General features: G+C 40.7%; 1 protein-coding gene across 1 annotated transcript in view; it reads left to right on the forward strand.

Annotated features, from left to right (window-relative positions):
• Nucleotides 1-26491, forward strand: part of Csmd1 (CUB and Sushi multiple domains 1) — a 1555059-nt gene that overhangs the window by 1158930 nt on the left and 369638 nt on the right. Inside the window, exon 11 of the mRNA XM_055608400.1 lies at nt 14467-14570. Within this exon, the coding sequence (XP_055464375.1) occupies nt 14467-14570 (104 nt within the window). The remainder of the gene's footprint in view (nt 1-14466; nt 14571-26491) is intronic.

Genomic DNA, 26491 nt, shown 5'->3' on the forward strand with positions numbered 1-26491 from the left:
TTTTATCACAGCAACAAAGAAGCAGCTAAGAGAATCACTTTTATACTTCTTCAGAGTCTTCTCCATGTTATGCTAACCAAGTAATTCCTGATACTCTATATCCAATAGAATATACTCAAGGGAGGCACTGGGGTGTTCTAGGACAAAATGAATTTGTTTCAACAATCGTATCACACAGGACAGTCACAAAATCACTTATGATCACAGCTGTGAGATCCACCTAGCTCATTTTGTTGTTGTTGTTTTGTTTTTGTTTTTTGTTTTTTCCTGGTGAAAACAGGTATCATCCATGATACGCAGAGACAGGCTTGTGTTATAATTGAGGTTGACTTCTATGTGCCATAGTCATACTGTAAACGCACTATGGAACTATTTTTAATGTTTCATTATATTTACTATCTTAATATTTCCTTATATCTAAGTGTGTGTTTGTGTGCACACACACACATGTGCATACACCCAGGTGCACATGAGGAAATCAGAGAACAATTCGCAGGAATCAAGTCTCTCCTTCTATCCTGTGGGTCTAGGTGATCAAACTCAGGTCATCAATTTTGGTGGCAAGCACATTTTCCCACTGAACCATCTCACCAGCCCAACAACATATAATTACTTGCTTCTGCTGTTTGCTCAGAATATATTTTTCCTACATCTCTCTGAATTGAGTTTCTGCGTAACTTTTTACCATATATCCAAGACTTCTTTGTGCCTTGTGGGTGACCTATCATACAGCTGAACTGTCTTCAGTGTCGGTACTTATCATCCTGTTAATGACAGGAGGGAGAGAGAGCTGAAAAACCTTGAATTTATGATAAAATAAATACAAGCCTTAGTCTGGCATGAGTCCTCAGAAGGCAGCTTTATGTGTGGAATATATGTGGAGATTAAAGCCTGAGGAGAGAGTCAGCAGAGACTCTAGTGATATGAGTATATGATAGTGTTATGATATGAGTATAGTGATATGGACATAGCCCACGGCTGAGATCTCAATGGAGAATTATCGTGGGGGTGTCAGTGAGCTGCTGGGCACACACCATGTTTTGCAAGACACAGTAGAGTCTCCTATGGACGGCAGAGTATGCCGCCGTGCGCAGGACTCTGGGAGTAACAGGCTGGTCATCATGCATTTGCCTTAAGTTGTGGCATTCGTTACTTTTCTGGCGCTATAACAAAATACCGGGACAAAAACGAGAAGGCTTGTTTTGGTTCCCTGTTCCAGATACAGTCCAACCTGGCAGGGAAGTCATTTGCATTGAAATGGTGGACATTTGCGTTGAGTGAATTAACAAGTGTGCCTCTGCACTAGTGGTTGGGGACACACCAACATGCAAGAAACAAGTGATTTTCTCCAGGGCACAGCTTTACAAGGAGGCAAGATCTGTCATGTCACACAATGGACCCCAGGATGTCTACCCTGGACCAAAGATGTGCTCATGGCAGATGACACCATTTCTAAATTCAGTTGATTTTGACAGTTTTTTTACTTCTAACCCAGATATTCCTAGCTGTTGGCCATGGTGATTTCTGGAAAGAATGTCTGTGTTTTCACAGTCAGAGAGGCATTTACATGGTGCCTGCACTGGCTTTTAAAACATATGGCTTTCATAGCGATACACAGGGCGTCATGCAGGGGTGTTTGTCTAGCGTAAGCACGACATTGGCTTTGACTCTCAGTACTTCAAAAACATCAAGTCACAAGATTGCACAGATTTAAACAGACCTTTAGGAAACACATCCACAAACTCATGGTCCAACTTTGACTTAAGAAACTGAAAATTGAAATTATTTTTAAGAGATGTATTTTCTGAATTAAAAAAAAAAAAATCATAGCTGAGTCCTGACTTCATCTCTGGCCCATGATGAGACTCAGCCTTTCTTGGAGTATGCGCTAGTTTTGTTTGTTTGTTTGTTTTTTAATCTAGGCAAAATATGTGTTTAAATCAATGGCATGCCATTCTTTATACGAAAGTTGAATGAGCATCTCCAGGACATACTCTTTTGCGAGGTAGGAAGAACGGGTGACTTCACTTCACTGTGTTTGTTCAGTGACTCTGTAGACTGTGATTTTCTATGGCTTATTTTCAAAATTCTTCTAGGATGTCACTATGGTAGTTGGGGCCTAGGTTGGCACCTTACCCCCCCCCCCCCCCCCCCCCGTGCTGGGCCAAGTAAGTCATGGATTATGCTTCCAAAGTTATTTTCATTTCAATGATTCATTTTCATTTAACTTGTACCCCCACCCCACCCCATCCATCAGTAGAGAAAAACAGTGAAAATACAGAACTGAGCAAAGGACCAGGGCTGAGGGAGGAAGAGGGAGGAAGCAGAAGGCAGGAAGTGCCAGAAGCTCCATCCAACCCGGCATCCCTCTGGGCCAGAAGAGCGCAGCCCTTTTCTCATTGTCGGCAGAGGATCCATTACCTGAATGCAAACACGGTGTTGTAGCCCATTCTGTCATTTGCTATGTTTTCTTAATCTGCCATGGTGCCTTAATGGTTCAGAGGAAAGCTGGTGTGGGGCTTGTGTGCTCCGGTGAGAGGACAAGTTTGCACCTTCTCTTCACACTCTGAAGAAATGAGAAACTGCAGGTGGGAGAGAGGGAAGCCTCAGAGCTGAGCTCTGGCCTTATCTCCTCACCCTGTTACCATGACTACAGAATCTGTCAACCTGATAATTGCTTTCCTGACCAGGTAACCTTACACCTGGCTGCTGGGCTGGCAGACTTCTACACAGCTAAGGAAGCAGGGTACAGTCAGACCCCAGTTCACCCGTCAACAGCTTCCCTCTCTGGAAATGGAGACTATTAGACATCAGAGATCTTCTAACTTGTTTTCCCTCTCTTTCTGTTTTCCATGTTTGTTTGTTTGTTTTGCTGGTTTGTGGCTTTTGTTTTTGTTATTTTTGTTTTTTGTTTGTTTTTGAGGCAGCGCTTCACATAGCTCAGGCTGGTCATAAGTTCTTCGCGAAGTAAAGGATGAGCTCCCTTTCCCCGAACCCTCACCTCCCAAGAGCAGGGACTGCAAGCCTGCACCACCACTCCTAGTCAACTGTTTCCCTTCTCACAGGTCAGCATCTCTGGTAGACCCATCAGGTCTAGCCTGTGACACAGAGAGAACTATGAAAGTATCCAGAGCTGGTTACGGTTAGACAAAATGCAGCCCCACTTCTGTGTTTTGAGGTTGAGGTAGCTAAAATGCACACTGTTAAATGGCTTATCTAGACCACAGGCCTGGGGTTGGGGAGTTGTCATTCTCAAAGTTTGCCAAGTGCTTAGCTCTTTCTCCAGGTGTAGAATTGTTTATACAGTAAGTCTGTCACTGGCCATTTTAATATCATTTCGTCTCTGTTTCTGTATTAACAACATGTTTTTCACACATGAATGCTGCATTCTTGTTTGTTTGTTTGTCTTTGAGACAGGGTTTCTCTGTGTAGCCTTGACTGTCCTGGATTCATGTTGTAGACCAGGCTGGCCTCGAACTCACAGTGATCCTCCTGCCTCTGCCTCCCAATTGCTGGGATCAAAGGCGTGCACAGCCACACTTGGCCCTAATGCCTCATTTTTAATTGTTCTTCTGATGTGGTAATTTGGGTTTAGTCTATTTATTTGTTTATTTATTTTTAACTTTTTGAAAATGTCATGCATGTATACAATATGTCTTGGCCACATCTATCCCCTCCCCCTCCCCAACACCCCCACATATCTTCCATCTGCCTTCTATATTTGTGTCTTTTTGGTTTGTTTCTTTTAACTCACTAAATCCAATTAGTTCTGTTCACATACTCTTATGTGTGGCATCATCCATGGGAGCATGAGCAACTTACCAATGATAGTCCTCGGAAGGAAAATAATGCTCTCCCTGCACCAGCAACCATCAACCAGCATTAGCTCTTCAGCTAGGGACTGGGTATCAGGAAGCCCTTCCCCCTTCATACTAGAAAATTTAAATCTCTTGATCTTGTAGATTTCATGTGTGGGTAGCCAAAACTGCTATGGGTTTGTATGTATAGTGATGTCGTATCCAGAGCCTGGCATCTTAGTACTCCCCCATTCTCAGATATTTTCCCACACTTAACATTAATTCACTTGAAGACTCTCATTCAGCAAATATTAACTCTAATCCTGGATGAAATGAGGAAAGAGGATTATGGGTGGGAGAGTGGTTTCCTCTTGAAGGTCAAATGTTCAGTGGCAAATGGAGCAAGGGCTTGCAGCCAGCTCCTATCACTTCAATTTAGGCTAGGATGTGTACTGATATATGGATAAGTACTGGATATGTACATATCCAGATAAGTACCAGATATGAGAGTAATTTATGGTTTGAAGCCCTTTTTCCCCCCCTTGGACATGCATCCATGGCTACAACTAAATTCTGAACTGAGCTGAGTTGAGGCTTCTACTCTTGTTCTGCCCAGTTCATGAACCCCAAAAGACCAGGAATAAACAGACTCCGCTATAAATATATGAGGTTCTTTTTATTGTAAATTACAAGCTGTAGCTTGGGCCCACACACACCCCACCACCGAAGCGATGGGAGCCGAGCGCTGTGCCCAGGTTAGTTGAGTGATTTAAGGATTCTGGTCCATCCCAGCATTCCCAAGGCAGGGACAATTCCTGCCTGGCAAGCATCTATTGGTCAAAATGCTACATTTTGAATTGATTGGCTATAGGAAGGTTCCCAGGCCATTGATGATCTGGTGTCCCTCGGATGGTCCAGTTTCCTAGCAACTGTATCTCTAGTGTGTGGGGAAAGAATGCAGTAAGGCAGTCCTTCCCCTCAGGGCATTACTGGAATCCTCCACCCACCTACTTCAGGTCTTAATAATAGCTGCTAATTTATCTTTTGGTCTCTCACTCTGAAGAGTGATAACATATCTGTGGTCTGTGCTGTGACACCATGGTAGAAAGCTATGGTTGATGGGTCACATGAGGGAATTTCCTCACTATTTTCTTTAGAGAAAATAGTAATTTCATGCTTTTTTATTTTTAGCATAAAATATAACAATAAAAATTGTTGAAATTTTCTACAACACATACACTATAAATGCACACAAAGTTAATCAAGTAACTTGAATTCAATTTTTTTCTCAAATGGTATATGATTGGTCTTAGTTCACTGAGGTTAGCATAAGTCTTAGATTTATCTTACCATAACTTTAAAAACATTCTTAGGGATGAAATTGAATGAGAATCACACCCACTTTGAACTTCTCAGCAAAGCTACCTTACTTGGTTTTTTTTTTTTTTTCAATATCTTTTAAATAGATTCCATCCATTGTATCCTATGATTGAATTTGTCCCTAAAATTTTAATTATTGACTTTATCTATGTACATTTTGCTAATTTGAATTTTGTGACTTTTTTCCATAATACTAGTACTCTACTCTATCTACAAAACTTGAAGTTTTAGCCAAGTTCCAGGGCAGGCACTTTATACCTGTAATGTTTAAGTTAAATTCCTGAAATGCCCTATAGGGAAAGAACTAACTATTTACCCCAGATCATAAATGAAATTCCTCCATTGGGGCAAATCACAGTAAGTGATAATGCCAACATTTGCATGCAAATTGTTCGACAGGAAATTATTTCATTGTGTCTTTATGGTTCTAAGCTATCTAAGATTCTTGAAAAACACACACACACACACACACACACACACACACACACACACAGGATAATAAGCAAAATGTGACGAAAGTAGGAAGTGAGTCACTGTAGCTGGACCCCTGCACTGATCTCCAGCGTTCCCAGGCTGGAGATCCTGACCCAGGCCCTCGATGTGCGTACACCATCCAGAGTATCCACATACCATGGCTCTGTAGTGGACCAAACACCCCCCCCAGGCCTGGTGTTGCATGCCTTCATCCCACCAGGTCTCAAGCTTCCTAATGCGGTGACTCTTTAATATATCCCTCATGTGGTGGCCCCAATAATAACATCATTTTGTTGCTACTTCATAGCTCTAAATTGTTTTCCAATTTATTTTTTTATTTTTTAATATTAGTTACAGTTTGTTAACTCTGTATTCCACTCCCTCATTCCCTCCCAGTCCCACCCTCCATCCCTCATGTCCTCCCTGCCCCTTTCTAGGTCCACTGATAGCAGAGGACCTCCTCCCCTTTCATCTGATACTGGTTTATCAGGTATCTTCAGGACTGGCTGCAAAGTCCTCCTATTTGGCCTAGCAGGGCTGCTCCTTCCTCAGGGGCTGGGGAGAGGAGGTCAAAGAGCCCGCAACTGAGTTCATGTCAGAAACAGTCCCTGTTCCCCTTATTAGGGTACCCACTTGGATACTGATAGCTCTAATTTTGCTACTATTCTGAATCATAATGTAAATATCTGATACTTAGGATATCTGATATAAGACCCCCCAAACGGTCGTGATCCACAGGTTGAGAACAGCTCCTTAATCCAAGCACTTGGTAGTAGAGGCAGGTGGAATCCTAAGCTGGATTCCAGTCTGGTCCATAGTGAGTTCCAGGCCAGTCAGGGATACAAAGTAAGACCCTGTCTCAAAAAAGAAATGATCTGTTACCAGTACTTTCTGGAACATCATCCAACGCTGACTATAAGTAATGGACTTTCTCATCCTCTATCCGACAGCTGTGGTAAGAATCAATCTCCACTTCCTCATCCCCCTCTTCCCTATAACTATGTTGATCTCATGACTCCTTTTAGAGACCTTCAGGATGAGGACTTTCTTAATCCTATTGTTCTCCTCACGGAGTAGATGATTGGTATATACCAGTCAGAGGTCACTCAGATGGACACATCTCGAAGCTGGCTCACCGTATTCAGCCCAAGCTCCCTGAGGTCACGACCAGCTCTGGCATGAGCCATCTGCATCAGGGTGTTCCCAACCTATCACCTCTTGATGATGCTCCACCTCTGAAGAGAAAATGTGGCATTAAAGCTCAACCACAGAACTGCAGGCCATTCTTCACTTACTTAAATAAGTTGTTTACCGTGTTATAGTAAATGCAAACATTTTTTTCAAATTTTATATCGTCTAGCTTCTTATTTTCTAGTTTATGTATATTTCTTCATCCCTTAAATATTGTTCTTGTTTGCAATGTGCCCTTCAGCCAAGCTGTAGATAGTGAGATATGTTAGTAAAATACCCAAGATATTAAAGCAGGATTTTCCCTTCCACACACACCTCTCCTGAATAGGTGCACTAGGAAGGTATCCTTTACTGTTTAATCCAGGCCATGTAAATTACCGGTTTTGATGTACCACTAAAAAAATGAAAGTAACTTTGATTTGTATTTCTTGAAATATAATCCGCTTCTTCTCCTGAGAGTGCAGAGAGAATCCTTCAGTGCGTCTTAGAGTTAAATGGCTTTGTGGTGACACCATCTTCTTATTCCCTTGTAGCTGTATTTTGTTCGCACAAGTTATAATGAGCCACCTTTAATCTCCAGTCTCAACTCTTTAATAAGTTGTAAAATGTGTGTTCCATGATTTTTCTAATTATTGATCCTGCACCCTTTGTTATAGTCCCACAAACTTCAATATCCTTGCTTTTATCTCGAGAGCTGTCATTTTCTTCCACCAGCCTTTCATCTTTTATTCCTTCAGAGTCCCGCCTAAAATACGCCTCTTGTCTCTGTTTGATTGATGTGAGCGTTAATTCTGTGTTTTGCCAACTTCTAATGATGTTCTGGTTCTCTCTTTTGCAGTTATTGTATTGTGACTTTTAAATTCCCAGTCTTTCAATTTTAATAAATACCCTTCGCAGTTTCACACATCTGAGAACACATTTTAATAAGTTTCTGGGCTCTTCTAGGAATTCCTCTTGCTTCCCTGACAGGGGCTTGGGAGAGGTTCTTGGGTCTCTCTCCGCTGCAGCTGCCTCCCATGTGGCTGTGACGCTGGCCTTCCTCCACTACCATCCTTAGCTCACCCTGCTGAGCTAGGTAATCTCTACTATTGTTCTGTAACTATTCTGAGTCCCTGACAGGATTACTGGCTATTTTACAGTTTTCATTGGAAAGACATTTTAAGGTATGGATTATTCTTGTCCATACAAGGAGACAAAACACTATGGAAACAAAGATGGAAGTGTGGAGAGGAACACAGCAGAACCTGGCTGCTGTAGAATGGCTTCCTATAAGAGGGACTGGCTAGATGGTGTCCTGGACAAGCAGCTCCCTGACACACTTGTAGGTCTGGGCCACATGAACATTGTATTAACCCACCATTCTCATTTTGCAGAGGACAGATTGCTTGAAAAAGGAGCCATGTTCACCTGTATAAAGAGGCATCCAGACCTGGCTTCTCTTTCTTGTTTGGGTTTGTTTTCCTTTGCTTTTTATAGCATGTGCTAGTAGGGTATAGTTGTGCTTGGAGTGATGTAAGAATTCTCCTCTCCCAGCACTGTAGAATATGGACACAGTATGTATGGTTCTATAAGGAGATGCCAAACTGTTTTCCCATCACATTGCCCCATTTTACAGCCTGAGAACAATATGGTCATTCCTGAGTTTAAATAGGAGCTTTGGATTGACCATTTCTCCAGATGCTGTCCCAGGCACACTGAGACAGATAGGTCTTCTTTATCATTTGTTTACTTTTCAGTTGCATTAAGACTGACCATTATGAGCTCAAGCAAATTCACTGAGAACTGCTAAGAACATTTGATAATTAACATTTCATAAGAAATAAAAACCTTAGTCTGGCATGGTGACACATGCCTTTAATCTCAACACTCCGAGAAGCAGAGGCAGGTGAATTGATGTGCGTTCAAGGCCAGCCTAGTCTACAAAGCAGGTCCAGGACAACAAAGGCTACCCAGAGAAATCCTGTGGCAAACAAAATAAAGCAAACAAACAAGAAAAAAAAAACAAAGAAATACAAAAAATGTTTTTGCCAATGTGTAAGACATTAATATTGGCAACAGTGCTAATAATTACCAGCTGTCTATCGCGGGGTTTTCATGAGAAAATTCACACTTGGGCAGTTTCCTTCCAATAAATAAGCTGAAGCTGAATGTGTCAAATGTCTGGAGGCTCTGGGTTCCCAGGACCCCTGCCGTGTGTTCTGAGCCCTCAACTACATTCTTGGGGAGAAGGGCAACCCAGAGTTGTAGCTTAGGCTTTATGAATTGTTTTTCCAAGATGTAGGGGTTTTTACTGAGTTTTTTCATGAGAATGCTGAAAATTTTCAAACAACTATATTTTTTCCCTCTGCTTAGTTTTCCCTGCCATCACAAGATTTCTAACACAAGCATGTTACTTCGAAAACTAAATGGACTTTAAGGCTAAAGAGACTGTTTGGCAGTTGTGAGCATTTGCTGCTCTTTTACGGGACAAGGTTTTTCTTTTCAGCACCCACACAGAGGCCATACCCACCCACAACTCCACTTAGAGGGATCCAGTGCCTTCTTTTCATCTCCATAGGCATCAGGCACGCATGTGATACAAACACATACATGCACAGATGGAAAACGTAATAAACACACACATAGACCTAGACACACACAGACAGACATACACACACATGGACATATACATGCACACACATTCACAGGCAAAGCATTTATATACACAAAATAAAACAAGAAAATATTCTATAAAAAGAAAAAAATATGCTTTTAATGTGACATGAAAATGAACAGTAAAATTAAAATTGAACCATAGCGTTGCCCGCAATGCTTTCCTGCCTGTCATGTTTAAAAGGCTGAATTCTCGTGGTGATTTTTATCCTACTTATTTAAAAACCAGCAGCAAAATTCCCCAAGTTATTTTTTTTTTTTTGTCAGTTAAGGTTTTTATTTATTCCCCCTTAGTGCCTACTACCTGGGAGAAGATAAGCATCTTTTCCCCTTTAAGAAGGTCACAGCAAACCTGAGAAAGCATGTGCCACACTAAGTTAAGCACCAGTGTTGTTCTCTTGGCCACTCATGAATATCCATAGTCATCAGTGAAAATCCTTCCAAGGGATTCACACTTCCTCATGCCCTGATGGGAGAAGGTGGGTCACCAATTTGTAGGTGATTCTGGTTTTGTTTCTGAACAAAGATTTGCTCTAATTAATTTTCTTAGACAATATATTTTGGGTGAAACTCAGTGGCACTTTTGTGGACTTTTTGTTTGGTTTTGCCTTGCTATGGCCTTTTTTCTTCTTACTGGTCTTTTGCTTGCTTTGATTTTCTTTCTTTCTTTGTTTGTTTCTTTCTTCTTCACTACAGCATTTTTAGAAACGTGTGCTTTTCCTCTTTCTTCTGATTGAGGCAGTGGAGCTTGTAACTGTGTTAAACAGGCAGGCAATAAACATGTAAAGCTAATGTGTTCATTCATGATCTCCCACCTCTACATCACTGTCAGAGTCTAATGACTGATGCTGGCTGAGGACTAGGGAGATAAGGACACATTTGTGAGCTCAGCCCTCCCATGCAAGCTGCATTGTCTATGACAGAGGCTCAGCAGAATTTTGAGGGGCATCAGGAACTGAGGTGAACTACTGATTGTTTTGCTAATGACCTGCCCATATTATAACTACATCCACGGTGTTGTTGTTGTTGTTGTTGTTTTTTTTTTTCCCAAGTTTGGCACACAACTTACTGAGGTGACTTCAGCTCTCAAAGTAGGTTCAGCTTGAGGTTCTGATTTGCCATGTGCTTGCTAGCATTTCATCCGTCTCCCCGTTTACAAGGAACAATCCCATAAAAGACAAGGAGGCCGTTAACACCCATTACACTAGAGTGCCACAGTCACACACGTCTCTGTAAGTTTTCAAGATAATCACTCGATTGCACTGTTGAGTATGACATCCTTTATTTGGGGAAACAGGCATATTTTCTAATCCAAGTAAACACACTAAGATGTGCACTTAGTTGGCAGCTCATGCATGCGTTCTCTGGTTCCTAGTTGTTGCAGATTCATGTTCTCTATAGACTGAAAAGGAAGGAGAAACATATCTGTAGTTCACGTGAAGACTTTAGGATGATCTCTATATCATAACACCATATGCTAAAATAATAGTAATGAGGTTTTAACTAACTATAGAATCCAAAGACTAGTGAGCATGAAGACATGGACAGAATTACCCCAGGGGCTCTAACATGGAGGGAATGCCAGGTGTCTTTTGCTGACAATGAGATACTTTCTCCAATTTGAAAACTTCCTTTCTTAGACCACTGGTATAGAACTGAAAGCATCAGTCAGGTAAAATAAGAAAACTGAGAAAAAGTGAGATTCTACACCAGTGAGGCAGGAGCCTGTGTGCTGTCTGCAGGGGACAGAGATCCTGGTAAGATCTCAGCTTCTCCATGCAGCTAGGGCCCTGGGAGCTCTTCCACCTCCTGCAGTTGCTAGGATCTCCCCTTTCAGCTGTATTCATCCTTGCCCTCTCTGGGGAGTGCACTGTCTGTTGTGCCCAGTGGCTTAAAGTGGCTTTAACAAACCTGAAGGGATTACCCACAGGCTCTAAACAAGTCAGCATAGGAAAGTCACGAGAAACACAAGCTTAGGATGGGGCCTCTGATTCCTTTATCTCATTACTCTGTGGCCATATTCACCTATAGTCAGGAGAGAGGAAAATAGAGGCAGGAAGCCCTCCCAGTCCTCATTCACAGAAGGTTGTGACAGCTGTCAACATCACACCTGTTTCAGCATAAATAAAGCATTCATACAAGCACCACAATTTGAATTAGTAGATTTTAAATAAATTAATAAATTATAATATCTATTTGCTAATTTTAGTAAGAATGCATAATAATATAGACAATGTATCTCTTATCAGTATTGTTAGAAAAAAAAAAGCAGCCATTTAAAGAGTGTGTTATCTGTACATGTTAAGTTCTGTCTTAGGAACATTGACTTTACTTCTAGCTTCATTTACATTTATATATATATAATATATATATATATTAGAATACATATAATATATATTCTAATAGGCAGGTGTTCGGTTTCTTCTTACAAGGTACACATACTCAATCATAAATAGCTACCATTAAAATGTGCTTTTGACATATCACTTCATATTTTCCCCCTCCTGTCTGCCTCCCTTCCTCACCTACCCCCATGTGCCGCTCCATCACTCATCGATCTATCTTTTTATACTATCATTTCTCCATTCAATTATCTATCACCAATCATATCTTCACCCACCCACATTTTAATCACTTACCTACCATCCACCCATCATCCATTATCTGCCAGTCCTTCTATATGATAGAATGATGATGCTTATTTACCATCCATCCGTCCATTTTTCTATTTACCCATTTAGCTATAACCTGGCTGTCTATGCACCAATCTACTTATCTATCACCTTACCATCATCATCAATACATCCTTCTATCAATCTACTTATCGATCATCCATCCATCTGTTCCTGTATTCATCTACTTACATATCATCCACCCACCTACCTACCTATCAATCTACTTATCCCACCATTTCTCTATCATCCACGCATTCTTCTAGTAATCTACTTATCAATCATGCATACATACATACATGCCTCTACCCATCTACTTATTTATCCTTCCATCCATCTATCCATCCAGTTATCTATTTGAATAATATATTTTCTGTCAGTTGTTATCACTAATTACTTACTTATTGATCATCTACTATATAGTATCTGTGTATTGCATCTACCTATCCCTATTTTTATTTATGTATCTATCATCTATGATAATCTATTGATATCTTTTCTTTGTATACCTGAATATTCAAGGCCCAGCCTGTCTTCCTGACAGCTTTGATCATTTTTCTCCTTGATCACAATATTGATCAACAAAGGGAGTATTTTGTTTGTTTGTATGTTTGTTTCAGGAGAAAAGTTTTCTGTGCTCTACAGAAGTATAAGTTCACTTGCCTATAGTCTGTTGGTGGGTCAAACAGAAACTTGTCTGATGTTTAGGGTAATATTAATTATCACATGCAAGTATACTATTTATAGCATTCTTTAATTATGGTCAGTGTTATATATGTATACCAGTATTTTTTATTATATGCCCAACCAAAGGTTAAATTAACTCAAGGTCGTGCTTCTTTAGTGAATTATTATTTTAGCACAGGAGAATGTATCTTCTTGTTTTCTTTTTGCTATCCACCTTCCTATCCATCTGTCTATCTGCCCATATCTATCCATTTTTCTAGCATGTACCAAACCATCCATCTTTTCATCTATTCATCCATCCAATGATCTAATGATCTGATACTGCTGTTCATTGATTGAGAAGTTGCCCAGTGTGGGAAAAATCTCGAGTGTCATTCTCAGAAATAGAAAAGAGATTAGAGAGAGAGAGAGAGAAACAGAGAGAGAGCGAGAGCGAGAGAGAACTTTGAGATTTTGCTCAGCTAAGAGTAGTGTTGGATCAGTTGCTTTTCATCCTCAGAATGCTCTTATGTTATTGAGAATAATACCATGAGTTCTATATAAATAAATTCTTTTAAAAAATTATTTATTTTTATATTAATCACAGGTTATTTACTTTGTATCCCAACCGTAGCCCCCTCTCTTATTCCCTCCCAATCCCACCCTCCCTATCTCATCTTCTCCCTGCCCCTTTCCAGGTCCACTAATAGGGGAAGACCTCCTCCCCTTCCATCTGATCCTAGCTTATCAAGTCTCTTCAGGACTGGCTGCAATGTCCTCTTCTGTGGCCTAGCAAGTTTGCTCCTCCCTCGGAGTGGGGGGTGGTGAAGAGTTCACTGTTGTGTTCATGTCAGAAATAGTCCCTGTTTCCCTTATTAGAGAACCCTGAGCTACCATTTGGACACTGAGCTACCATGGGATATATCTGAGCAGGGGTTCTAGGTTATATCCATACATGGTCCTTGATTGGAGAAACAGTCTCATGAAAGACCCCTGTGCCCTAATATATTTTGTCCTTGTGGAGCTCCTGTCCTCTCCACATCATACTAACCTCCCCTTCTTTCATATGATTCCCTGCACTCTGCCCAAGGTTTGGTTATGAGTCTTAATATCTGCTTTCATATACTGCTAGGTAGAATCTTTCAGAGGCCCTCTGTGGTAGGCTCCTGTCCGGTTACTTGTTTTCTCCTACCTCACTTAGAAAGACAAATGGGATGGACATTGAATATATATATATTCTAAAAGATTCATTCTAGGGTGTCCTTAAATCATGTCTCATCAACCACAACATGCCTCATTAACTGCAATAGTATTTCAATGTTTTTTATTGGCTTACTCTCAGTTAATCTAAGCATCTGAGGTGTTGTGCTATGTATTTGATAGGAAGTAAAGTCAGGTAAATTTCTTTTACAGCTCACAGTAAATTGGAACAAAAAGAACATTTTAATTCTACAAAATCCTGAAATCCAGGCCAACCAAACCTTGACTATTCATGTAGAAACTGGAGGCAGCTTGAGAATTGTTTTTGCATCCATCAGAATTAAGGAGCCAAAGCTAACCCTGAAACTATAAACATATATTGCCGTGGAATATCCGTATTATATCGAGTAACTCTGTCTTCCCTTTGAACCTAGGTCATCAAGCTTGCTTTTGAAGAGTTTGAGTTGGAAAGAGGATATGACACCCTGACAGTTGGGGATGCTGGGAAGGTGGGGGACACCAGATCCGTCTTGTATGTGTGAGTACGCCATTTTGCTTTTCTTTTCAACATTCAGTGATGGGGGCAGGTATTGGTTGGCTTACACTGATAATTGCCTTCCCTGGATACACTAAAAGCAATCACTCTGATTTTATGGGAACTAACTGAAGATCACATTTTACCAATATGAACTGTTTTCACTATTTTTTAAAAGTGTGTTTATGGCAAAAATAATCTGAGAGTGACAAAGCAAAGGACAGAAATCAGGAAGCATGTCCCCATCTAAAGCCTCCCTTTGGTCCCTCTCTTCCCTCCCCAGTGTGAGCAGGTGTTTTTCTCATGAAGTTATTTTCTGGGATAATGCCATATGTTCTCTGGGAACCGACATGCTCTATAAAACAATCCAGTAAAAGATGCAGAGATTGCAGAATAAGTGGGCCAGTGTTCCAGCGGGCTCAGGACAGTCTGCAGGTATCATGCTGTGGGTGCCTTCATGTTCCTGAACAGGGAACCTCTCTGACCTGTATCAGTGGCCATTGATGTCCACTTCAGGTGCTTCCGTATCTGGGTTGTCAGTTTTCATCAGATCTGTTTTTATCAAAATAAAATGTGTGATCTAGGAATACCCATCTTTTTATATCACTCATCTTCAAGAAATTTTTCAGGCAAAGAAATTTAAGAGGTGAAGGGTGTTGCAATTTAGATTGTTATCCTTTGTTCAACTATTCCAGAAAACTTATGAAAATTTACATTTTCACCAAAGTGAAGTGTGAAAGTATTTATTTACCCAAATACCTATACATGCGCGCGTGTGCGTGCGCACACACAGACACACACACACACACACACACACACACACACTCATACAGGCATGCATACATGCTTTTATGTAACTATGTACTTATTGCTTTAATTATAAAACCATTTCAAATCAAACACAGTCAAACATTGAAATGAACTAGACCCATAGACTACACAATTTAATAAATGTCTATACAGTTAGCACAATCATTCAGAACAGAACCTATGGTGTTACATGTTGGATTTTATGCTTTTGATATCAAATATATTTCATAAACTTACCCACCACCAAAAATGAAAATTCATAACAGTTAGAACCAGAAAAACAATTGGCTTTATTGACAGTGGCAGAGCAATTACACCAACCTACTTGTCTATCAGCAGATAAATGGATAATGAAAATTTTGTGTATATATTATATAATAAAATATTATTGGGCTTTAAAGAAAACTATAATCACAACATTTGCAGCAAAATTGGTGGTTTTAGAACATATGATATCAACCAAGGTCATACACTTTCAGGTTTAAAAAACCCACATATTTCCTATAATATGTTAGGTCTAGCCAGTAATATATATATACATAAACAAATGTACATACAAGTATAATACAAAATGTAGAAAAGAGAAAAGAAAGACTGAATATTAGGGGATGAGGAAGAACTGAGTGCAGATGATGAATATGAGTTATGGTTATATATTGTTAATAGTTGCCAAATTGCTGAACTAAGAAAGTGCAATATTTTACTTTTTTTTCCCCTTTAAAGGCACAGTTCTCTAGGGCAACTCTGAGCACCTGTATTATTAGCACCCTTACAGCTGGCCCTCAGGAGCACTGGCTTCCTATGGCTTGTGACATTATCTGCAAAGGGTTCAGATACTGTATACACATGGGCTGGGAATACAAGATGGAATTTTTGATTCAATGATACTTTCTATCTCTGTGACCCTATGGGAAGTCATTTTACCTCTGTGTCTATTTTCATAGCTACCAGTCACATATAAAACTTAGCTAATAAATGTAACCCACACATGAAATGGCTTTATTGTTACCATAACATCAGATTTTTAAAAGGATGCCACTAAAATAAATGAGAATGATTTTTAAATAAACGCAAACGTTAAAATATAAATGCAGTAAGGAAATGCCCTAGACCATCCCATGGGTTGCTATTAAGAATCTAAGCTCATACTCTCATTTTTAAAGGCTTTTTGTTGGTAAGAAAGAAGTGGCAAAATGTGTGTTACAATGACATAAATGTTTTTAGGACCTCTTCGTAATAGCTCAGATCTATAAATGAAAATCTAAATGGCTGACTGAATCAAATTGAGGTGCCCTCTGGGAAACATAATGTAACCAGAAGCAAAGCACATCTAATCAGCTGCAGCAGAGGAAGAAGAGCCATGGGGACACTTCCTTAGTGTCCAGCCCTCAGAAGGGAAGGGAAGGGAAATGCTGGGGATTCTCCTGGCTTCTGGAACAAGCAGGTAAATCCAGATAACACACCAACAACTTGATTTGAGTATTATGTCCTATGCATGATTCTCAGTATGAGTTTTATAACCTACTTGGGCAAATGACAGATGTGCTGAGATCCATTAAATCCTAGGCATTCTATCGATCCAGGCAACCTCCGATAGAGAGCTCCAACCACGCAGAGCTCAGCTCCTTGTGTGGTAGGCTGATACTGAGTACACTGGGTCCACACTCTCACTGGTCCTCCTCTTGGGGGACCTGTGGGTTTTACTTAGAACTTGGAAGATACGTAGGAAAGGGAATGGAGTAAGAAGGAGACAGCACACTCGAAAATGTGGTTTTTAGAGCTCTGTTTTCTTTTCATGGAGTTTACTTTCTCAACCTTCGTAACACAAAACAAAATCCTTAAGGGTCCAGGGGTTCATCTGTCACCCCAGTCTTCCAAAAAAGAGGAATGGATTTTCTCAGGGTATTTGTATAGCATGGCAAACTCAAAAGAAAATGAAGTAACTAACTTAACAGATCTCTGCTGAGCTCTTTCTGAGAATATATATTGACAATTTTCTCAAAATTAAATTGCAAACTGGCAAAGGGAGATATTGCTTTACCTGGCCTCGCTCTAGCTGGCGGTAGCAGGAGATTGTGTTAACATGGATGTCCCGAGGATTGCAAGACAGGATATGGGTTTTTAAAACTCCGCCCGTCTATGGGGATGAAGGAATCCATGTGTGAGTAGCAGCCTCCATATGGCTAGATATATGAGTTAGATAATAAGGAAATGAGTTGATCCCCAGGGAAACGTCACCCCATCTTCAACCTGTTTCCAGATGCAGCCCCTGCCTTGATGTGGCTGTGATTGGCATCTCCTTGCTGGCCTGAGATGAAAATATTCATTCTCTTTACATTTAAAGAACATCAGGGTCCAGGGTATGGGTCAAGACCAGGAGGCATAAGGCCTTGGGGCCAATCTTCAGCACTCCTAAAAGAAAGGGAGATACAAGGGGGGAAAAAGCAAAAGAGGGAAGGTGGGAATAAAAGAAAGGAAAAAAGACAGAGTTGGCCTGTGCCAGTCAGGTATCTTTTATATGATCACAAAGGGTATGCCCTCATGGTCCCTTCTTGATGGAGTACATGGGCAAGTTCTGTTAGGAAGAAAGATAGAAAAAAATGTCGATTTAAATGCTTTCTAGAAAAAAAAATTCACTTTTCATAATTGCATATTGTAATTAGAAATCAATCCATTTAGCACTTAGAGAATGTGGCCTGTGGCCCACACGATCCAAACCTCACATCTGGTATGATATACAGAATGGTAGCTCCCGGGTACCTGGAGTCCTGCCAGGACACTCTGAGATGGTCTAAGAGGTCATCTCTGGACCCCAGATTAGTCCATCATTAGCTTGTCTTTCTCTGCCTCTTGTCTCTAAGAAAAATAAGTTTTCAAGTTTAAAATGTCAGGATATGACTCTGCAGGGAGAAGGAAAAAAATAGCTGGGCGTGAGGAGTAATTCGTTTACTGCAGTAATTCTAAGTGACTATCTCTATAAATACCAACCCTTAATAGCAATAAGACAGCTTCCAATTGAGTCTCTTATCTCGGGAAACATATTCACTGTGGGTAAATTTAGGATTGGTTTTAGTCTTAAACATAAGAGGTACAGGAAGTCTTGTACATACCTAAGCATTCATGTGACTTAGTTTCAGATACTACTCATGTCTGAGTAGTATTTTGACTTCATTTGTCAGATGTATACATATGCTGGGCAACCTCAGCCCCATAAAGCCTATGATATGTTTACCTATTATTACATGATGTGTGTGTGTGTGTGTGTGTGTGAGAGAGAGAGAGAGAGAGAGAGAGAAAGAGAGAGAGAGCACAAGGAGGACAGATTGATGCTGCATATCTTCATCTATTTCTCTCCATTTTAGTTTTTAAGACAGGGTTTCTCACTGAGCTCAGAGTGTAGCTGGCCAGTGAGCTCCAAGAATCCACCTGTCTCTCCCTCCAACTCTGCTAGTCTTAATGGTGTACACACCACTCCTGGCAGCTTTTATGTGGGTGTTGGAGATCCAATCTCAGTTTCACATGCTTGTGTGGCAGACAGTTTACAGAGGTATCTCTTTATTCCCTCCTTCTGAAATCGTACCCTCCTTTCGCTCTTTCTCACTCATCCCTGACCCCAGACTCCTGACAGCTACTGTATTACTCTAGCTCTAAAATGCTGTTCCTGCGTGGTTGTTCTAGGATCATGCAGTGTACTTTGGGTTATGCTTCTTCCCTCTGGTGTTATGTGCTTCTAATGTGGACATACCACAACTTTAGTACTCATTCACTAGCAAATACCTTGGGGGCATTTCTTGTTTTGATTACTATAAAAGATATGATGACTATTTCTGTAGAGAATGTTGTGTGACTATTTCATGTCTTCTAATTGTATTTTATATTTTACCTGAGAGGTCTTCACATGTTCATGATATTAGTCCTCTGTAGAACAGAAATTTTAAGCTATTGTATCTCTCATTCATTTCTCCATCTTCTGTTTGCTCATGAATTGTATTAGAATAGAGGCTCAGTGTTGAGAGCCCAGTGGGTGGACATGAAGCCCTGCTTATTGTGGGTAAAATCTATGGATCCCTTCCCTAGCTCTGGAAACTGGTGGATCATGAAATGTGATTTCCTAAATGAATGTAGCTTCTCATTTTAACTTGAAGGCTGTTTTGCATGTAAGCTCATTTTTGTGGGGTTTATAAGTCATGAGTTCAAGTTCAGCCTTGACTTCTTTATATTCACTTTTTGTGCTCTGTTTGAAAGGGCTGTCACTCTTCCTTTTGTTGATTCTGTCTTGTGCCTTTGTCAGATGCCTGACGGATATGTTCTTATGAGTTTGAGCCTGGGTTTTTCATTCTTTCTTGTCCATCCATGTATCCAGAAGATAAAGTACCATGACTGAAGGGATTTAAGCATGGAACTATTTAGTTTAGTTTAGTTTAGTTTAGTTTAGTTTAGTTTAGTTTAGTTTAGTTTAGTTTAGTTTAGTTTAGTTTAGTTTAGTTTAGGGTTCTAGAGGTACAGAATCCTCATGGTAGGGAAGATGAGGCATGGTATCAGAAGAAGAGGGCTGGCTGGTAACATTTCGTCTCTATATAGGAAGCAAAGAGAGCAATCAGGAAATGGGGGAGGCTCTAAATCCCCAGAGCCTGCCCCCTAATGAAGTACTTCTTCCAAAAAGTTTGTACCCTTATGGTTTCATATCCTCCCCAAACAGCACCACTAGCTGGCGAATAAGTGTTCACACATGAGCCTACAGGGCACATTCCTCATTTTAAACTACCACCAGCAAGTGGAAGTATTGATTTAAGTACCGGTTGCCATTCTCTTCTCCACACAGTGTTACCATTGCTGTACTGGGAGTGGGGGTGGGGGTGTTCACTTCCTTATAGGCTTGACAGTGGCTGTGTACACTGTACGCAAATCTTTCTGGAGTTGAGGTAGACATTGCTAACTAATAACTTGTTGCCAAATGGTGTGCTTCCCATGTGCATGGAGTTCCATCTTGGGTTAGCTGATGACTGGACAGTTACTCTTCTCTAACCATTCACTTAGCAGATTGCGCTGAGCTGAGCTTCATGACTTTGTAGATCCCGTAGGACTTATGATATTCAGAAGTCTGTTGTGTTTATGTCTCCAAATTTTCTTAGTCCCAGGACACCTTCTACATGATTTCTGCCCTTGGCTGGCTAGGTGCTCCTAAGGAGTCTGTGCAGCCTCAGACCCACCCAAACCCTAGGATTCAGAAAGAACGGCCATATGCAGCCTCTGACCAGTTAGAGCTGGGGAAATACTTAAGATGTGACTATGCACGTATTATCATTTACCTCTGTTCCATTTTTTCAATTCTTGTCTCTTAATTTTTGTCTTTGCCTCCCAGGACAGGTTATTGAGGAGGGTGGAGAGGGGATGCCATTTTCAATTCTCTCTTCTTCTGTTGCTACTGTTGTGAAGTTTGATCTTTGTCCTATCATAATGGTAGCTGTAGGTATTAAACACATGGTCTGTGATAGCCTCTATTTTTATTTCCTGCTCTTCTCCAGCAGATTTCTCTAAATTTATTGGTATAAAAGAGTAGAAATCTATGCTCTCTTATTTCTAGAAACTAGAGCCTCATAATAGGACTCTCTGGTCCAGCATTGCTGTGCTAGGCTAGCCTGAGAGCTTCTGGGGAAGAAGCCACTGTCTTCCTGCTCTGGTGGCTGCAGCAAGCCTGGGCTCTTGTGTCTGATGCTGCCTCCATGCCCATCTGGCCTCTCCCCTCTTATAGTTTCCTCTTGTCATCCCTTATTGCTGTAATTTTGGATGCCATTTGCCACCTACCTGGACATCTTCAAGGTAAATGTTTACTGAGCTAGATCCTGGACATTAGCAATGGCAAGCACAGGTGCGAAGGTTTGTGGCATGGATGTGGATGAAGCTGTCATTCACCTTCCCATCTGGGATCAACAGTGAAACTTCAGAGGACTCCAGAAATATCACCTACCCCCTTTGTCAGTCCACCAGATTGACAGGCCATTCTTGTAAATACCAAGCTGCTTTATAATGTTTGGTTTAATTATTAAACATGATTCACAGAGCTCATGATGAGGAGATGAGCCCATGGTCCATATGGCCATTTTTCCATTCCATCCCCTGTTCTTTCTCAAACCTAAAGCTCTCCACTCCCCACTGCTACCATTTTCTTCTTCCTAAAGTATTTTCCAGGGTAATACTGAGGGTAGGTTGGCTACCTACCCTTAATTTATAGTGGCAAACTTTGGCTTGAAAATTTTTTCTTCCCCCTGCCCCTTGGGTTTCCTAAGTTATGAAGAGTGTGCTGTGGTTGGCAAGTTAGCTTCTGGCCTACAAGGTCCCAGATGGAAGTTTGTTGTCATTTATACCTTGAGTCCCTTCATGTCTTCAAGGTTTTCCCTTTCTTTTGTTTTCAACAAGAAATTACATTTGTCTTCTAGTGGATTTGCTGTTATTGAGTTCATGTCAGTTCTGGGATTTATAGTTTATGTTTCTTAGCAAATCTGATAAATTTCACATCAAAAGTTACTTGTTGTAATACTGTGTCAACTTATTTTTCTTTGCCCCAGATTCTACTTTGCCAGTTCTGTCCCTGCAAAATGTGCATTGTTTTCAAGCTCCTTTAACTTTTCTGTTGAACCCTCCCTCTAAACTATACTCAGTAAGCAATTTTCATTTTAATTTATTATATAGTTTTAGATCCAGCTTTCATCCAGATTCGATTGAAAACAGGTTGCATTTCTTTGCTAAGATTTCCTTCTCTACTTCAATGTTTTCAGAGAATTTTTAAATGCTATACACTATTTATTAAAAGTGTGTGCTTTGAGACCCTGTTGCCTGCCTCCCACTGCCAACTCTGACTCATTCCTTCCCCCCCAGCTAGCTCATGAAGTGGTACATGTCACATGTAACCAATAATACCGAGTGGCAGGATCCCATGTTCATAGCAGCTGGGCTGAGCCATAGCTAACTTCCTCTCCCTTCAGAGCTGAGAATATAATCTGTGTGAATATGTGTGAATTGGAACAGAGACTCCCCAGAGTACAGAGTTCAGAGCTCTTCCTCCTTCACTTGTTGAACATCTAAATAACCTCCTGCCTCTGGTGGCTCTGTGTCATTATGTGACACCAGGCCTTCGTACCAGGATGTCCCTGAATTGTTGATATTTTATTCCATCTCTGTGTTGGCTGTTTTGCTCATGGGTAAAATAGAACATCCCATGTGTTTATTGCCAGGAGTCTATACCTCACACTGCATGGAATCAGTGAATGCAGATGCCCCCCCCCCAAATCTGTCTGTTGACATCATATGTACATGCTAACCTCTGAAAGAGTTCATAAGCCACACAAACATGAAGAACTGTAAAGACTGCTAGGCAGTTCAGGTGGGGTCACATTTTTTATATTGGGGGCAGCACTTCCTTCTCAAGGACCCAATTTATAATGAAAAAATGGACATATTAAAGGTTAGCTCCACTTCCCCTCCAGGTACCTGATGAAGGAAAGCAGGTGTGTTACGCAGCAGGTGCCATGTGACAGCAACTTCATGTGTTGGCAGTAGTGTGGCACAATCAAGTTTTTTTTTTCTTCTTCCAGCTTTGAGAATTTAAAATGAGTATGAAGTAGAACAGGGGAAGATCTATGTCACCCCACCTCGAGTCAAGGTGGGGACCAGTTCCTTTACTACTGGTGGAGGAATTTTCATTCAGAATGTGACTGCTTTGGCAAGAGATCACATCCAAAGACCTTCTAGGTCGATGTGATCTGGCTGGAATACAAATATGCCTTTAATCCAGGAGACAGAGGCAAGCAGATCTGAGTTCGAGGCTAGCATGGTATAAATTAAGTATCAGGTAAAAAAAAAAAAAAAAAAAAAAAAAAAAAAAAAGTTTAGGTCCAGGAGTGGTGGTACATGCTTTTAACCCCAAATAATGAAGGTAAAATCCAGTTTGAAAGTGATGTTTAATTGAGTAGCAGAAAAAGTGATGAATCAAAGAAAAATTCGACAGAATAGGATGTGCACAACTCTCATGAGAAGAGATAGAAAAAGGAAGCTACTTAAGGGGCAATGAGAGAGACAGACAGATAGAGAGAGGGAGGGAAGGAGAGAGAGAGAGAAGGACAGTCACAGAGAGACAGGTTGCAGAGAGAGAGAACTCAGGTGAAGACTGAATGATCCAGAGAATGAGAGGGAGCCAGGAGATTAGAGCAGATTACTCGAGTTAATTTGAGGCCAAGCAGAACAATCCAGAGGCCTATAGAGAATCCAGATTGAATAAAGTCAGCTGGGAGAGGAGTCTGAGCCAGAACAGCTGAGTTGAACCATCCAGCCCAGGCTTATTAAGAACAAGAAAGAGCGAGTTTATTCAGCTGTAAGTCACAGAAGCTGAAAACATTCTAGGCCTGGGTTAGCTTCTAAGGAGGCCAGAAGCTTCCAGGACTAGGCCTTGGTTAGCAGATAGAGGCCGTAAGCCTCCAAGATGACAATTAAAGCAGGGGAATAAAAGTTTATTTTACCAAGACACTACTGTGTCCCTGTATCTGTTCCTGTCCCATCTTGGGCTTGGATTTACTATGACCCCTTCTCTACTCAGCACAACACTTTCTTTTTGAGATTGTGACATAAGTGAACTACAGTTTGGGCTATTTTTGAGAGTTCAAGTAAGTTAAAAAAAAAAAACTGGTACAACCATTTTCAGATAGCAGCAAGTGAGCAGGTTCACAGAAGAGCAATAAGAGCCCAATGATAGCAGCAATCTCATTACTGTCCAGAGATTCCTCTTGAAAGAATAAACCAAGTGAACATCTTGGCTACTCTTACTATAACTACCCAAAATTAGTAGAAACATAAATATTCTCCATCAGAGAAATAGACCCATATGTGGCACATAGAGGGTGAATGAGAGGGTTACTGCTTAGCACCTAAATGAATGGCTGTTGAGCTATTGGCACACCACCAAAACAGGCTTTCCTGGAGTTAGCTGTGAGTGAAGGAGTCAGGGTCCACTTTCAGCCATCTTTCCCTATCAAAGCAGGCAAGCTATGAACATGTGAGGCAAGATGCTGAACTCTCCAGCAGGAAGAGAGGGAAGATGTACCACGAAATGGGACCTTTTGATAATCTCTCATTTTTACCTTTACTCTGTTTCTATGCCAATGGATGCTGGGGGTTCGGTCTGAGGCAGATGAAGGAGGAGGCAGAGGAAAAGGAATTACGTTGTCCAGGGAAGTTAAGAAACGCCAAGTACTACACTCAATCCCAAATGAACCTAGCCTGTACTCAAGAGATCCGCATGTTACAAGTCTGGCTTCAGTGTGGTGAAACCTGCAGGCTAATGAATGGAGGACATTTAGCATATGAAAAAGACGTCAGGGCTGATTTTGTAGCTCAGTGTCAAGCCCTTGCCAGGCATGCAACATGTCCATGTCCTAGAGTGCATCCCAGCACAACAGATAAGGCAGAATCTCGCAATGTGGGAGATGACTGAAGTCACACAGAACCACAGAGTCTGGCAGCTTCTGTGTACATAGGAGTACAGCTGTACTCCTATGTTAGCTCTCAGCTGATATTTTAATTAGGATGATTTTATTCTTTTTTTACATTGTACTTTATTCACTTTGTATCCCCCCCTCTAGTTCCTTCCCTCCTCCCCTCCAACCCCTCCCCTCCTCCCCCTTCTCCACACACTCCCCTCCCCAAGACTACTGATAGGGGAGGGTTTCTTTTTCTTCCTCTGATCCTAGTCTGCTAGGTCTCATCAGGAGTGCCTGCATTGTCTTCCTCTTTGGCCTGGTAAGGCTGCTCCCCAATTAGGAGGAGGTGATCAAAGGGCAGGCCAATCAGTTTATGTCAGAGGCAGTCCTTCTTCCCATTACTTTGGAGCCCACTTGGACAATAAACTGCCATGGGCTACATATGTGCAGGGGTTCTAGATTATCTCCATGCATGGTATTTGGTTGGAGTATGAGTCTCAGGAAAGACCCCTGTGCTCAAATTTTTTGGTTCTGTTGCTCTCCTTGTGGACCTCCTGTCCTCTCCAGATTTTACTATTATTTTCCACTTCTTTCATAAGTTTTCTTGCATTCTGCCCAAAGTTTGGCCATAAATCTCAACATCTGCTTTGATAGTCTGCAGGGCAGAGCCTTTCAGAGGCCCTCTGTGGGAGGCTCCTAACTTGTTTCCTGTTTTCTTCTTCTTCTGGTGTCCATCCTCTTTGCCTTTCAGAGTGGGGATTGAGCATTTTAGCCAGAATCCTCCCTCTTGATTAGTTTCTTTAGATGTACAGATTTTATTAGGTTTATCCTATATTATATGTCTATATGAATGAGTATAGATGATTTTATTCTTAACTTTACTGAAGACACAGGAACAACTGTCATTGGTTTAGCTGAAACTGTGTCTGTTTAAAAGAAAATGGTTCCAAATTATGTCTTCTGGTTCATACTCAAGAAAAACTAATACCTGCCCTGTTTTCAGTTTCAAGTTATAAAAATAGATAGATAGATAGATAGATAGATAGATAGATAGATAGATAGATAGATAGATTCTATCTTAAACCCCCAGACAGTTAAACAGTTGCAAGAGACAGGGAGACCATGGAGCTTTGTTTCAAACAGCTTTCTCTCTCTCTCTCTCTCTCTCTCTCTCTCTCTCTGTGTGTGTGTGTGTGTGTGTGTATATGTATCTTAGTGCTATAAAACTAAATTAAGTTTAGAAATCTCAAAGATATACTCAAAGACAATATTTTCTTTTGCTTTAAACTACTTAAATACTTTATACTTGGAAACATTAACAACTATAAACATTTTTGAAGTTTTCAACAAGTTAAATAGTTAATTAACATTCAACTAATTAGTTCAAAAAAGAATTAATTGTGACAAAGTATGATTACCACTCTTTTCATATGCATGCCAATCAAATAATTTGGAGGCTTAAAATAAATTCTAAAATGTGACTGACTACAGGAACAGGATTTGACATTTGATTGAGTGAGCTGTGTGAGTAGCTGCCAGTATGCTTGCCTATTCAATTTTGAGTGAATTTATGGAGTAAGACTGGATTAAAATAAAGTGTAGTGAGCAAATAAAAGAATTCAAACACACACCTCAGGGTGTGCC

This window comes from Psammomys obesus, unplaced genomic scaffold, assembly GCF_907164565.1.
Source record: "Psammomys obesus unplaced genomic scaffold, mPsaObe1.curated_primary_1811, whole genome shotgun sequence".
Lineage (NCBI taxonomy): Eukaryota > Metazoa > Chordata > Mammalia > Rodentia > Muridae > Psammomys > Psammomys obesus.